This window comes from Cryptotermes secundus, unplaced genomic scaffold (genome assembly GCF_002891405.2).
Source record: "Cryptotermes secundus unplaced genomic scaffold, Csec_1.0 scaffold94, whole genome shotgun sequence".
NCBI classification, from domain to species: Eukaryota; Metazoa; Arthropoda; class Insecta; order Blattodea; family Kalotermitidae; genus Cryptotermes; species Cryptotermes secundus.
This window is the reverse complement of record NW_019737391.1, coordinates 1,550,554-1,566,842: the sequence shown is the minus strand read 5'-3', so window position 1 is coordinate 1,566,842 and position 16,289 is coordinate 1,550,554. Positions and strand designations below refer to the sequence as shown.

The window sequence follows — 16,289 nt, the reverse complement described above, 5'->3', positions numbered from 1 at the left end:
AATAATAACCAAACTGAAGAAGAGATTTTCATCTTACTAATTTTAAACCTTTGAAGTCTGAAGTTCTGTTAAATAATATTCAAGGGTTCAGTTCTTGCAGTACACAAAAGACAAGGCGTCGCCATTAGAAAAACCAACAGGTTAATGCTCTTTGAGGGGACGCTCTCTTTTTATTCTGAGAATCATACGTTACGTATAAATAAGCTCTGACTTAAAATTACAGAGCCTCTCAATATGAAAACAGGCTATGCAGACAGAAACCATTGTTGTAAAAATTGAAGTGCTGCATAATATAACTCTGGTTTCGGAAGAGTTATGTTATGAAACATACTGTGACATTAGGCCCGAAAGCCGGAATAGTGACATCAGAGGATATCTAATTCTAGGCAACAGCTCGGTACACGCATTCCCGTGGCAACAAATGCGCAAGCAACAATAGAATAACTTCTGTTTCTATGCATTACAGACGTAAACACACCTCTATAGAAATAGATGAATTGTTAGGAAATGTTTTCCGTTGGTCCGCCCCTAAGCTCAATAACGTGGAGGCGGGGTCGAATACCCCCACCGTAGCCCTGCGAGTCGTACGAGGCAAAGAAAAGGGAAACCAGTGCCTGGAGGTGTAACTAGGCCACCCTGTTCCTGGGGGATATAAATACGGGAACTTGAGCCTCCTTACTGGGGGGGGGGGGTCTCGAAACTGGTACAGTAAAATGTGGTCAGGAGACCCACAGGAATCGGACCCGAGAATGACTGCGCTGGCGAGGACCAGCAGCAATTGTAAACGACAGGGTCATCCTGTCATCAGAGAGTACGTTACATAAAGACCATGACCACAAACGTTCAATTGAAAACAGAAATTCTGGTCCTGAGTCTCAAGGGGCTTCCCTCAAAGGCGAACTGACTGGCGATAAACTGCCAGTCGCAAAGTAACTCTGACCCTGACTAGTGTTAGAAATGAGATGGTTGGCTGTTTTTGTCAATGGTATTGAGTAGACTTCCGGAGTTGGTAGTTGCAGCAGGGAAATGAGAGCGTCGGCAATCGAAGGTGACTGAGAAAAAATGGCAAGAAATTAGACTCTGCAAAGAAGATTTTATTTGTGCTGCAGTGACAGTGATACTGTTATAAATCCGTTACCAGGATACGACTAGTGAAGACTGAGAATCCTAATACATGCGTGTGTAACGGTAAACTGTAAAGTGTGTAGAACAGCGATAGCACTATAATTAATTGTAGTTACGAGATGAGTGTGTGGTAAAGCGGTTAATAAATTCAATCATTCAATCCAAAACCCGTCACACAAACCTCCCTACACGTGACAATACTAACTATGACATCGCCTTCTGAGTCCTTTCTCAAATTTAAATATTTTTTAACAATAAGATTTGGGAGGAGAAATCACTTATTCATTAAACTTGTTAGCGACAAATCTACTTCCAAATATATTACGATTATCTAAAGTAATAGTCTTAGTTCCCTCGACCTTGCGACCCCTACCTATCGGGAAATGCGGAAAGGGTCAGGTGTACCACGTGCGATGCCACAGTCCCCTCGAGAGCGAAGTTAGGAGGACACAGCAGACATCGGTTGGTGAGCTTCACCGTACAAGAGAGAAATGGATTGACATTTCCCGAGTAAGAAATTAAGCACATTTCGTTTATCTCTACATAAACATCATTAGTTCCCTTGCTGTTTTGAAGTTGTTTCATGATTTTATCTATGACCTTTTCGAAAATAGACTATCATTCAAATAGCATCTCTGTATTAACATCAGCTAGGGCCCAGTCATACCCCTACTTAATAAAGACTTTCACCATGACAGTAAAATTCTTTCTTTTTCCCTTGGCACTATAGCCCCAGTGGGCATAGGCCTACCTCCATGAACTTCTCCGTTCACTTCGGTTTTTCTAGATCTTACACATTCGGTAGGACTCCTTGGGCGGGTGATCAGCTCGTCGCAAGGCCTGTACCTGTACACAAACACAGAAAAAAGGCACACACACAAACTAAACATCCATTCCCTGAGTGGGATTCGAACCCACAATCCCGCTTTCCAAGCGAGTGAAGACAGTACATGCCTTAGACCGCTCGGCTACCGTGACCGGCTGTAAAATTCTTTATGAAACCATATTCTTCGTACCCCGAGTTCATCTTGTCTCATTGCAAGTTAACTGAATTCATTTTTGTGCTCCTTCCTTGCCTTCACAGATAAATTCATAAATGTGTTCTTAATCTTTGCCAAGTCTCCGGATTCCAATGTAAATACTGGTCTTCTTTGTGCCAAAAGGGAACTCTCTCAAGAAGTTGTAACGGGATTGTACTCCATACTGCAGAACAGAGAATTTCCATCAGTGCTATCTGCAGTTTATTAAGTTTGTCTGTTTAAACACGACATTTCAGCAAAAGGAAATATGTATTAGATAAAAAGAGCTTAATTCATATATCAGCAGCACAATACTGCAGAGTGTTAAATTACAATAAAATATGCGAAAATATTTATGGGAATATGAGAAGGCCTTATATGAAGCAGGCTTTTTGAGAGCAGAATAGCTAAAAATCAAAATTGAGGAACTTACGTTATGCAAAGTCGTCTCAAATCGAATTTCACTGAAATTTAAACAAAGGGTTATGGTATTGTGACATGACGCCTGAAAGCCGGAATAGCGGAGCTAGAGTAGACGTTCATTGCTAGGCAACGACTGGGTAAAGAGGTTCGATGGGAAATGAAAACATACGCAACAATAGAAGTACAACTGTTTCTATGCAACGGCCACGCGATATTTTGAATGCATAACTCAGTGAGACTGTTATAGTTCCTATGTTAAAATCCGTTGCCAGGAAACGGAGAGTTTGATAGTAATATACTGAATACACTTGTGTTTACATCAATGAACTGTAAAGTGTGGAAATCAGTGGTAGCGCTGTAATTGCCTGTAGTACCGAGTGGTGTGTATAAGGTGACAATAAATCCAATCATCCAATCAAAACCCCGTCTAATAGTCACACCCCTAAATCGTGACAATATCATATGAAAAGGCTATATGACTGAAGAACGAAATTAACTCACACATTTTAATGAAAGGTTTCTAATGTTAAATTAAACATCGGTTCAACGATTTTTAAGCTGACAGTAAGTCACAGGTAGAAGAACAGACCGAAGGACACACATAGTCTGTACATAAGGAGCTCAAGTCTTTACTTTGTAAAGAACGCCTAATAATATAACCTGCTTAATATGCTGCGAACAAAATATTTAAATACTGTCCCACTTTAACGTTGGGTGCTGAACCATAGCGTTTGAAATGAATGCTACTTAAGAAGTGTAAGAAAAATTGGAAATTTCATTTGCTTATTGTCCTGGACCCTATACCGTAATGTGACTATCCACAATACGTAAATCAATGAACTTTGTTCTATTTCTAGGAATATGAACCTTGTTTACATTGGAAGCACGCCGAAGAGTTTCCTCGATTCAGCGTGGAAGGAACAACGAGAAAGACTGGGACAAATACAGTCGACATAATGTGCAAATATGAAAGAAACCATATTCTTGTGAATTGCATATGAATTTGGAAGAAAAGAGGGCACAGCACGGCTTATACAAGGAATGAATGAAGCACTGCAATACATGTAACAGAATGAGGATAGATTTATTAGCAGTTCTAGGAATTTCCCTGGGATAAAACAATTTTTCTCCGTAAAAAATGGAAATAGCCTACGTGGCAGATCCCTTCTGTAACATACAAATTTCTGTATTCGGTTAAGATACCAATTCAAAGATTTCTACAAATATTCATGAATATAAATCCGAGAGACGATGCAATAGTAATAATAAAATATTAATTATTTTACTCGTATATTCATACTGTGGCATGTAGAACTGTTGCTAGGTAACGACCGCGAAAGGAGCATCTATACAACAGCCGTTACTGAGTAACGGACTCGTGAGGCCGCGACATAGCTCAAGCGGTTAGTCGCTGACTTCCCCCGCGGCGGCCCGGGTTCGATCCCGGGTCTGGTCAAGTGGGATTTGTGGTGGACAAAGCGGCACCGGGGCAGGTTTTCTGCGAGTAATTCGGTTTCCCCTGCCAATCTTCATTCCACCAATTGCTCCACAATCACCCTCACCTATCATCTGGGGCTGGTACAAGAGACCAGATGTGGCCGCAGTACAAGGGACTTAGTCCCACCCCATTAGCAATAATAATAAGAAGAATAAGAGTAGCGGACTCACAAACAAGCATGTTTGTACGGCAACAATCGGAAACAGCAACACCTAACAACAAAACAAGGGTTTTAGCTCCATTGGAAATTTTCCAAGGTGCACATCGGTCCGCGATTTTCACACAGCTTTCAACCTTACAACAAAATTTTGCAGGCAACAAGCAGAAGTCGTATAAAATCATAAGAATGAACATGTTCGCGGTATAGGGCAAGCTGAAGCCAGACGTAGAAAATAAAAAAGGCGTAATCCTGGCGGTGGTCAAGCTTACGACCGTTCAAGTGACTAAGCTGCCGTTGTAGCATAAGATAGGAAGGATCTGCTTGCAAAGCCTGGGCTAACAGGGGACTTCTACATAAGTGCCAGAGGAAGAACTTTCAGTAACAAGCTGTATGTGCGAAATATACACTTGATGAAAGGTCGAGTGTATTCATAAGAGAAAGGCCCATCTACTCCTCAGAGAGGATGTTACGTAAGGACTGTAAGAGCAAGGGTTCAGTTGAAAAGAAATCCCTGGCCGTGGGTTTCGAGGGGCTTTGTGCCTGATTGGAGGTAAACTATTAGTCGTAAAATAATTCTGACTCTGACTCTGTGAAGTCAGTTGAATGAAGTGAAGAGTAGTTGGTTGGTAAGCGAATCAGTCATTCTGTTAGTCGAGAGTTGCTGTAGCTGAGGCCGCAAACATGTCGGGAACCCAGAGTAAGGGGGACACCTGCCGTTGGAAGCCGCTATTGAGTAACGAAAAGGGAAGACTGAAGAGATTAATTATAGCGATATTTGGAATGCGTAAGTCCTTGAGATCGTCGTAGTTACGTTCACTGAGTGTTCAATAAATCCGAGTACCAATCCAAACCCCCGTCTATAGTAACACTAAAATCGTGATAACATGTTGTCAGTGTGCTGTCACAAAATCATTGGCAAGAAAACTCATTTGGGCTTCATTTCATTGGCACTGAACTCAGCTAAGAGGAGAACGAGCAGAATACTACTGGCCACGAAGATCAAAGGCGAGACAAGAAAAGGATCTGACTAAAGAACTCGTCTGATTCCTTGTAAAAATTTCTGTAAAATTTATAGAATTTCATATTTAAGTACCTTTACACAGACAATATAAGGCAAAATAATGAAATAAATTGTTACTTACAAATATCAGTGTAAAATTGGTAAAGTTTTCTCTGTGCTTAATTAATTAAACACTATACCATGAAGACGTATGGGGGGGTCGAGGTACAGCTCCACCATTCGTCACCTCTGCACTAGATGAAGATGAGTGGTGAGTTTCATGCACCGGTCACTTTACCCCCGCGGAAATAACCTCCTTATAAATTCGAAAATAGGCTTTTTGGGGCCCAGATTTGGGATGTACGTTGCGGAGAAGAGAAAAACTTTGCCCTGCCTCGATTCGAACAACTGCCGTCCAAGCCCTAGCCCGTCGTTCTACTGACTAAGTATTATGTTTTGTTTTGTGATTTTATAGATATGGCTTATTCAATTTTATTTGTCCGTTTTACATTCCACTGATTGGTTTGATGAAAGGTCATCGAAACAGGGCGACGATGACAGTAGCCGCGCGGTCTAAGGCATGAACAGTCTTCGCCTGCTCGAACATTGGGATCGTGGGTTCGGATCTCACACGAGGCACGGGTGTCTGTTTGTGTTTAGTCTGTGTATGTGTTAGGTATGCCGGTCACGGTAGCCGAGCGGTCTTCGCTCGCTCGGAAGCCGGGATCGTGGGTTCGAATCTCACTTAGGGCATGGATGTTTGTGTGCGTTTTTCTGTGTTTGTGTACAGGTAGAGGCCTTGCGACGAGCTGATCACCCGCCCAAGGAGTCCTACCGAATGTGTAAGATCTAGAAAAACCGAAGTGAACGGAGAAGTTCATGGAGGTAGGCCTAGGCCCAAATTGGGGCTGTAGCGCCACAGAAAAAAAAATGTGTTAGGTGGCGGCCTTGCGACGGGCTGATCCCCCGTCCAAGGAGTCCTACCAACTTCCTTAGATTAAGAAACTGAAGTGAAACGAAATGTTATACGGATGCCCTATGTTTCAAGTGGGAGCAACAGAAGAAGAAGAAGAAGAAGAAGAAGGAGGAGGAGGAGGAGGAGTAGTGGGAGAGGCAGGACGCCGAGACGGAAAATGTTACTGGAGAAGATGGAAATATTTGAAGCTGGAACCAGGACGATTGGTTATACCATGAAACGCAGGAGGCCTGTGAGTCACTGAAGATATGAACTCCACTTGCAGCTGTCGACTCCAGCTTGCCATAATGGAATAAGTTATAATTGTAAACACAGATACAGTTAAAGGTAAATCAAAACTAAAGCTTTCAATCTTAACACAAAACAGAATTCAGTGCTAATGCACACGAGTTATCTGAATCGACGACTGAGTTACCTCTAACGCACTGTCTCCGACAAAACAGTTTCCCATTTATCGGAAATAGTTCCGGAAACGGGGCGAGGCATTGGTGTGAGGGATGGAGGGGAAAATAACTGCACTTCAAACTCAATTGTACAACTGCACAAGAAATCTAATCACTAAACCAATAGCTGCAGAAGCCCTATCCTGGGCTGTCACACACAGACAGTGACACATCTATTAACCTGGGCAAGCTTTCGCGGGGCTAAATATCATTCACAGACTAATATAGGTAAAATAAAAATAGGAATTTTTTAGGGCGGAAAAATTCAGGGAACAAGTCCTCCGGGAGGGACTTTAAGCCGTGGGTCCCGTGTCGTAGTTTTACGGCACGTAAAAGAACCTCATGTCCCAAGGGGACCACTGAGCCAAATTCAGGACATTTCCCGCCCAACAGTAGTCTCTAACGCCTCTGGTAGAGGGGGGAAGCATCGAGATACCGCTGAGCCAGTAGAGGCCGAACTCGCTGGCAGAGTCGGGACTGATGGCACTCACCAGTACCGGTAGGGAATAGAGACTGGTAGAATATCATAGGGGGACGCACAATGGACCAACAGTTGGTCTAAGTGAATGGGGAAACCCACCCTCTCCAATACAATACAATACAATATAGGAAAAGGTAAAGTTCTCCTTGTGCTTAACCAAATTAAGAACTACGTCATGAAGGCGTATGTGGGAGTGGTTGTATGGAACCATGCTTTCTCGACCTCGGCACTAGTTAGAGGTGAGTGGTCAGCTTCACGCCCCGGCCACTGTACCGCTTTACCTCCGGGAAAGAGCCCCATCCCCGGTACCCATTTGATAGAGGTTTGGGTGGGCCCCAGAACCGGTCTGAACGACATAAAAAAAAAGAAAATCTTGACCATACCGGGACTCGAAATCCGAATCCTTTGCCATCCAGTCCTTAGTCCATCGCAATATCGAAAACGAGTCTCAAGTTTTGTATACATGGAACGCATCCCATTTAAATACGTGATGATTCGGCTTTCATTTACGCTGTTTCGATATACGCTGGCATCCCCAGGAACTTAACATGGTTCTACTGTATTTATTCTCCAAAAGGTCCAGTTCTTCTAAATGTATAGCGACTGGCTACGAGCTTTATGACCAAGAGGTCGGAGTATAACTCCCAGTAGGTTCACTTCTCCATGTCGTCCAGACCGACTCTGAGGTACACTTAACCTCTTATACAATGAGTACAGGGGGCTCTCTTCCGGGAGTAAAGCGACCGGGGCGTGAAGCTGACCACTCACCTCCAACTAGTGACGAGGTCAAGAAAATGTGGATATATACATCCACTCCCACATACGTATTCATGGAGTAGTGCTTAATTAATTTTTTATTTTTTTATTGCTAGTGGGGTGGGACTAAGTCCCTTGCACTGAGGCCACTTCTAGCCTATTGTACCAGCTCCAGATGATAGGTGAGGGTGATTGTGGAACAATTGGTGGAATGAAGATTGGCAGGGGAAACCGAAGTACTCGGGGAAAACCTGCCCCAGCGCCACTTTGTCCACCACAAATCCCACTTCACCAGACCCGGGATCGAACCCGGGCCGCCGCGGTTGGAAGCCAGAGACTAACCGCTTGAGCTATGGCGCGGTCCAGCTTAATTAGTTAAGTACAGGTACAACTTTACCTTTTACCAGTTCTACTAATAATTTTAGGGAAAGTGTGAACAGATTTTCATGTATTCATTTTCCAGGCATGTTAATAAAACAAACTGAATCCTGACAGCTTTTTTATGCAAAACTTTACAAAGTACATAACCACGTCATCCAGCGAATATTATCTCGATAGTGTTCCCAAAGCCGACACCTGACATATACATCAGTGATATCCAAATACCACCCAAAGCAGAAATAAAATACCTAGGTATGACTATAGACAGCAAATTAACATGGAAGCAGCATGTAGTCAAGAAACGAAAGCAAGTAGACTTAACCATTAAACAGTTAAACTGGCTAATAGACAAAATATCAAAGTTAACAATTGAAAATAAAATTCTGATCTGTAAGACTATAATCATACCTATTTGGACATATGGCCTGGAATTATTGGACTGCGCCAGCAAATCTAATATAGCAATAATCCAAAGAAGCCAATCTAAGATCCCACGAATGACAGTCGACGCACCACGGTACGTCTCCAACGCAACTCTCCACACCGATCTCGGTATATCTTCTGTACAAGACGTCATCCAACAAAAAAGCAACAGACATCACAACAAAATCATAACTCATAAAAACCCACTCCTAAAGACGCTATCGACAAGAGAGGGCAACAGACGACTCAAACGAAACTGGCCAATTGACCTGATTTGAATTACTGAGAATTCGCCTCTGGACGACTCCTCATCAAGTCATCTAAACATCCACAACATTAGCTTATAGAATGTATATGCTGAGTGCTGATTAAACAAATAAATAATAAAAAACTAGTGCTCCCAGTTGGTGCACAGTTTATGAGTCAAATTATTTAACTGTGAGACAAGGTTGGATCATGACAGGCGGTACAACATAGAAGCAGTGACACCTAGCGTCGTGACCTAAATACCGAAGGAGTGAGGTACTCACCGACGACGCTGAGGAGGACGTAGAAGACGAGCGGCGGGTGGGAGGACACTTGACACTCATAGTTTCCTTCATCACGTTCGTTGGCGAACTGAATATGGAGACGCCAGTCATTGGGATGCTGGTAGTTGAGCGAGTAACGGGAGTCACTCGAGTATGTGTGCAGACCGTACGTGATGAGATGCAGCTCGTTGTCCCTGCGACGGGCCCAAGATACCTGCACAAACACAATAGCTTTACAGACCTCACGCCTGTCAATTCAGTTCAGTTATAAGTCTATTTAACAAGGCAACAAATGTGAAGTGTCTCGACCGCTGCTGTGGTCTAGTGGTAAGAGTTCTTGGCTACAGATCCAGAGGTCCTGGGTTCGATTCCCGGCCTTCCCAGATTTTTTTCTGAGAAGTAGTGGGTCTGGAAAGAGGTCCACCCAGCCTCGTGAGGATAATTGAGGAGCTATTTCAAGGAAATAGAGGCTCCGGTCTAGAAAACCGAAATTAACGTCCGTGGGGATCCGTTGCGCCGACCACGCGACACCCTCTATTCGTAATTTTGGTACTAACTTCGCCGACAAGCGGCGGTCGCTCGGTCGGTCGGTATAGTTCGCTTGCGGACTAAAATCACGGAGTTTGATTTTGTTTCTCTTGTTTCACATGATACTACATCCTAAACCTGATTTCATAACTCCTCTACGTGCGTCTTTGTCGTGTCACTGGCGACCTCCGAAGACTAATGCAATTCTGTATCAGTTCTCTCACGTATGTCCCCTTCAACTTGCTTATGCATTAAGCGTTGCCGTATTGTCAGACGCAGACGCAATACAGACAGCGATTTTAATAAAATTTCATAACCAGAAAATTTGAAATGTTAAGTCAGGTGATCTGGGAGGACGTGAAATTGACCTAACATAAACAATTATTTGCCAGGTTAATTTCATGAAGGATATGTGATTTACTAAACGAATGAGTTACCAACGACAAGTATGGCGTCAGAGAGTGACGAAAAAGATGACATCCTGCACAAGTCAACGGCAGTTCGAAGATTTGATAAAAGCTCAGTAATATGTTTTGAAGTCATCAAATATATAATTAACTGTTACTTATCATTTGTAATACAGCTTCGTTCAGTGAGCTTAGTGATCGTGGTTATTTTGCAAAAGTATTTCTATACTGCCGCAAGTTCAGATAATGGAACCGAGCAATATAGCTAAGCGGTATTATTATTAGTGTCTATGTACCCAATTTGAATTCGGCCGATGAATTCTTATTAAGTTTGTCATCGCCCTCAGGGCGCGTCTGATTTCTCTGACACTTCTCCATTTCACTATTCACGGTCAGATTGTTATAATAGCACTTCATATAAATTAATTTCTGAGGTAGATACTGCGTTATTTAATAGGCCAATAACCTTTTACGTATTAAATTCTTTTTTTAATCATAACCATCAACAAAACTCAAAGAGTTGTATGAAAATATCTTGAATGGATACAATAGATATTAATGTACATTTTATTATTTATTACAAATAGAGCTATGCTCTATGTTTCGGCCACAATTCGGTCATAATCAGGTACGTAAATGTACCTTTTATTTACCCCACTTTTCGGGCCGAGCCATAGCTCAAGCGGTTAGTCGCTGGCATTCCATCGCGGCGGTCCGGGTTCGATCCCGTGTCTGGTAAAGTGGGATTTGTTGTGGAAAAGTGGCGCTGGGGCAGGTTTCCTTCAAGTACTTCGGTTTCCCCTGCCAATCTTCATTCCACCAATTGCTCCACAATCACCCTCACCTATTACCTGGGTCTGGTACAATAGGCCAGAAGTGGCCGCAGTATAAGGGACTTAGTCCCACCCCACTAGCATTAAAAAAAATTACCTCACCTTTCATTATTCTGAGTTTTGTCGAATGTCTGTGTTAAATTCATCTTGCAGTAAAATATGACGATACTAAGTGATGTAATGTTCCATGAAAATACGCAAAAATATATAGGATTTCTATCTTTGTATCCTGTCTTTACTTATTTAGAAATGGCTAATCTGTTAGACTTCCTGGTGCTTTAGGAGTCCCCTTATAGACGAAACTATTCCATTAAAATGTCTAGCTTACGCTTCTATTTGCTTAATTCGAATTGTTTACGAAGCTGAAACGGAGCGAGATTTCATCCAGGTAGAAGCAAACCGGGCGTCAGACTGAGCAAACAAGTGTCTCCCCCTGCAAAGCACAGACTCTCTTACTATCATTTACTCCACTAACTTAATTCACTGTATCAGGTTTTTATTTTGAGGAGAAAATACGGTTAATGAGTTAAGACGAGTGGAACGAAGAGCCCTGCCTTTCTGCCATGCTCAACATTGTCACTTTTTCTCTTCCGTTTTATAAATCTCTTTCTCATTTCCTCTCTTTCTTATTCATTTGGAAAATAATTTCTATGCTCATGCTCTTGTCTCTTGATTCTCTTCCGTCGTGCACTGCTGCAGCAACTCAAGGCGTTATTACAGTCAAGCAGTCGAGCTAGAAAATTCAAGAGAATTAGCTGTCTGTGAATTTGGGGATCAAGTGTGGACACTGAACCAGAGGTAGAGAAGAAAGGGAAATAAGGGAGTAAAATTAGGACAAAAGCAAAAAGTAAGACTTTCTCTTTAACTGAGGAAACAAAATATTAGTTGGAAAGGAAGGGAGGAAACACGGAATTGACCCATAGGTTGAGAGGCTTTAGACAGCCTCTACAGTATGACGTCTTTGTGTGACTTTCAATATTGTTATACAGCAGCAGTAAAAATACCTCGATTGGCCACGGCCACTTCTTTCAATATCGTTTCCAGTTCAAAAGTCATTTTATCATCCAACGGAATTTAGTCCTGAAACCGAAACCGTAGTTAAATGATCTTTGAAAACAGCTGTGCGACCATATTCGTCTAAAACATGACATCTATGTAAACTGCGGAAATAGAACCCTACACAAACGTTAAAAAGTGGCAGACATGGCGAGGGATGGGCAATAGAAGCCAGAGACGTTCAGGATGAAAACTGGAAAAACAGGAAGAAATGAAAATTTTAACGTGATACACAGCTTCCTCTAACAGAAATGAGTATCAGGAATCTTCCTGTGGGGTAAAAGGTGGCCGGCGTGTAAGGCTGACAACCTTATCGCTATCTGTGAGCCGATTGTCTAGAAAACGTGGGAGCCTCGGTGTCGCAAAACCCTATGGACCTCCACGGCCTCTTGAAGTGATAGATTTACTTTACGAAAGAAAATATTTTGATGAAAATTAATTATTTTATTTAAAGATAATTATTCCTTAAACAAAACAGTGTTATAAACGAACAAGGTTAAATATATAAATGTCTCAGCCACATAAAGTTATTGATTAGACTGAAAGAAACTGTGATATTTAACAAATATTTCTTCATAAGACATATATTTCGAGGTCGATATCAAAATTATGTTCATGGATGTCTATGAAAGAACTGTGTAAATATATGATACGCTACATTATTCAGTAATAACCTAAAATTCTATATATTTTCTTATTTCTTCCTGGAGCGCACTACAATGGATATCAGGAATAACAATGCCAGAAAATCTCTCTTCTAATATCCTGTTCGTTACAAGAAACATTCTTACAATTTCTCTTGAGGTTTCATCAGCATGAGATCTCTTCTGCAGCCGAGCTTCACTGAACAGTCATGTTTGTATGAGGCAATGACGCAACTATCCACTTAATCTAGAAGCGCCTTGCCTTTTGTGCTTCATTAGAATGCTCAAGAGAACCGGCCAACAAATTATATACTGAGCTAGATGAATACGGTCCACATTTCCACATTATCATCCTGTCATTTTTGCCGCGCCATAGCTCAAGCGGTTAGTCGCTGCCTTCCCACCGCGGCAGCCCGGGTTCGATTCCGGGTCTGGTCAAGTTGGATTTGTGGTGGGCAAAGTGAAGCTGGAGCGGGTTTGCTCCGAGTACTTCGGTTTCTCCTGCCAATATTCATTCAATCTTCATTCCACCAAATTCTCCATCATTATAATCACCCGGGTCAGGCTACAATAGGCCAATCAGTGGCCGCTGTGCCGAGTGGATCCAGTTAGGCTCCACCCCCCACTAAGCGAATTAAAAAAAAATCCTCTCATCTATGAATATTTATTTCATGAGGTCTATTTTTAAATGGTGCCACTAAACACAGGACACACAAACAGAGAATACACGCATACACACATCAAACATCCATGCCGTGTGTGGAATTCGAACCCACGATCCCTGCTTCCGAGAGGGCGAAGACAGTACATGCCTCAGACTGTTCGAATACCGTGACCGGCAAATACCTAGAGATTGCATCTGAAATATGGAAACATAAATATACGAATACAACTAAATACAGCAAAGAAATTCAATTACATTGTCAAGGTACAGCTATGATTAGGCAGTCCGGTTGGTATGTTTAAATATCTGTTGCAGGTTTAGTGATATTCTCCAATATACAGAGTAAACGAGCAGTTGTAAGAGCAGACAACTTATTATATATATCTGTTTTCTTACTAAACACGAATGAAAGGACGTTTTCTGTAAACACCATTTCAGGCCATCAAAATATTTATTCGACGAATTAATGGTGAAACAAACCTCAATCCATCTAAACATTCGAGAAATATTAAACAAAACAAACTCAGTGGTTTTTAGTCCGCAAGCGAATTATACCGACCGATCTACCGCCGCTTGTCGGCGAAGTTAGTGCAAAATTTAGCGGCTAGAGCGTGTCGCGTGGTCAGCGCAACATATTTAATCTATGAGCTTTAAGATAGAACAGCAGGACTGTAGAAGGAGCCTGCAATAGGACATTCAGCGAGGTAATTATAAAATAATTGTAAAAGTTTTGAAAATATTCCGCGGCGAAAGGTTTGTAACGACAGTAACTACAGAGCAAGAAGTGACAGAGGAAGAACACACAGGGGACCCAGGCTTTACAGCAAAGGAGACCTGGCTTCATGGAAGGGGGTGAAGGGGCACATGACTTCCTGGCGCTGTCGATGTAGGACACAACAGAGATACAGAATTGGAACAGGGAATTGTAAATGGTGCCACCGTACAGTTGCCGAATGGAGCATAGTGGTAATGCTCTAAACTCCTACTCAGGAAGTGAACTTTTCCAATCTCCGCCGGGACACTGATTTTCCTGACTGAAATTCTTCGAATTTTTCTTCAGTTTCTCTCACGAAATTGCTGTACCTCGATTACTGTGTGACTGCTCCCTCTCAAATAATAATAATAATAATTCTACAATTTGACGCTATATAATCTAGCTACAATGCTGAAGACAAGGAGGATGAAATTGGTAGGGAATATAGCACGCATGGGGGAGAAGAGACATATACGAAATTGGTGGGAAAGCCAGAAAGAAAGAGACCACTATGAAGACCAGGTGGTTGGATAATATTAAAATTGATCTTAAATAGAACAATATATCATGAACTAGATTTATCTGGTTCATGATATGGACCAATGGTGGGCTTTGTGGACAAGGAAATGAACCTCTGGTTTGCATAAAATTTGGGGAAATTATTGAGTAGCTGAGCGACTGGTGGCTTGACAAGTACGGCTCAGCTCCATGATGTTAGTTAGTTAGTTAGTTAGTTAGTTATTATCTAGATACTGACAAAGGCGTTAAATAGCCCCCCGAAAATCGCTTACAGCCGTAATATAAATTTTATCTCTGTAAGAATCAATCAGTTTCACCACGTTTCGGTCACATGATCATTGGTATAAATTACACATAGATTATACAGGTACAAATAATACTATAATTGTACATATAATACAATTCAGTATATAAGTCACTGACTGCATCGAAGCAGCCAGTCGCTCAGCTCCTCAAGAATTTCCCAACATTTTATGGAATCCAGAGGTTCATTACCGTGTTCACAACAGTCCAGCTCTTAGCAGCACTTATTATATTTATATATGTGTTATAGTTCGGATCCGTCTTGCGAACTACAAGAATATGAAAATTAATTGCTGAAATAAATAAATATATAAAATTAATTTATTGTAATTTGTACCTGATGATGGACATAACTAAAGTATGCCATAAAATTGACTGTATCTTGTATAACACAAAGTTTTGTGATAGCTGCATTGTTACATAATTTGAAATTCTTAGAGAAACATAATATAATATTAAAATAAAATAATAACATTAAATCTTTAAGGCACCGCAATAAGAAATTTTTGGAAAGTTTACCTTAAACACTCAGTCCAGTTACTTGTTTCCTGTTTAGGCACGTTTGGTAGTGTGTAGGGAATGCTAAGTTTTACTCCTGAATAGTGAAGTTACCTTCAACTGCCCAAAAGTATAAATCCCGCAGTATCAGTATAGGACCGAGTAGAATCAACAATTGCCTGCCTCCGTAACTAAGGATAAATATCAACATCCTGACCAGAGAGACAGACAAACTTTTTGTATTGTTAGCATTCCTTGCCAAGTCTCAAACACGGACGGTAGAGCAATGCTCCGGTCCCTTGAGAACAAGGAAGTGTGTCGGCCGCCCTGATTGTCGAGTAGTCTTTTCCGCTCTTTGAACTGCGGAAATCCGTCAGAGAGTCTACCTCGGAGACAAATCTGTCCTATGAAGAAAGTTGTCTTCTGGGTTTAGGCACCGTGTATTCTTCGTTTTGGCCGACGTTTCGGAGGAACGTAGCGCCTCCATCTTCAGAGCAGTTGAATAGCCGCGGAGAGCAGTAGCTGTGGTGATGGGATGTGGAAGGTGCTGTTTATATACGAAGTAGGCAGGGGGGGTGGTTAGGGAGAACGGACCAATGGGAGCAGTGGAGAGCGATTAAGGCCATATATGGTGTGTGACTAAGGGAGAGGGGGAACGGCCAGTGAGTACAGGAAACTTGAGGTCAATAGCACTAGGAAGTGCGGTAGTCAAGAAAAACCGGTAGGTTGAGGACAGGCTATTGACGTCAATGACATGACGAAGAACTGGTGTGGCTAGTAGGATTCTCTTGAGGGAAAGGATGTTTCACGTCTGTCGAGATTGTTGAGAGCGATAAAGACCATATGATGTTAACTAAGTAGGGGGGGG

At 41.9% G+C, this 16,289-nt stretch overlaps 1 protein-coding gene across 1 annotated transcript in view; it reads right to left on the bottom strand.

Moving 5' to 3' along the window:
* Positions 1–16,289, bottom strand: part of LOC111870260 (peroxidasin) — a 385,708-nt gene that overhangs the window by 220,547 nt on the left and 148,872 nt on the right. Inside the window, exon 3 of the mRNA XM_023862384.2 lies at positions 9,216–9,429. Coding sequence (XP_023718152.1) covers positions 9,216–9,429 — 214 coding nt within the window. The remainder of the gene's footprint in view (positions 1–9,215; positions 9,430–16,289) is intronic.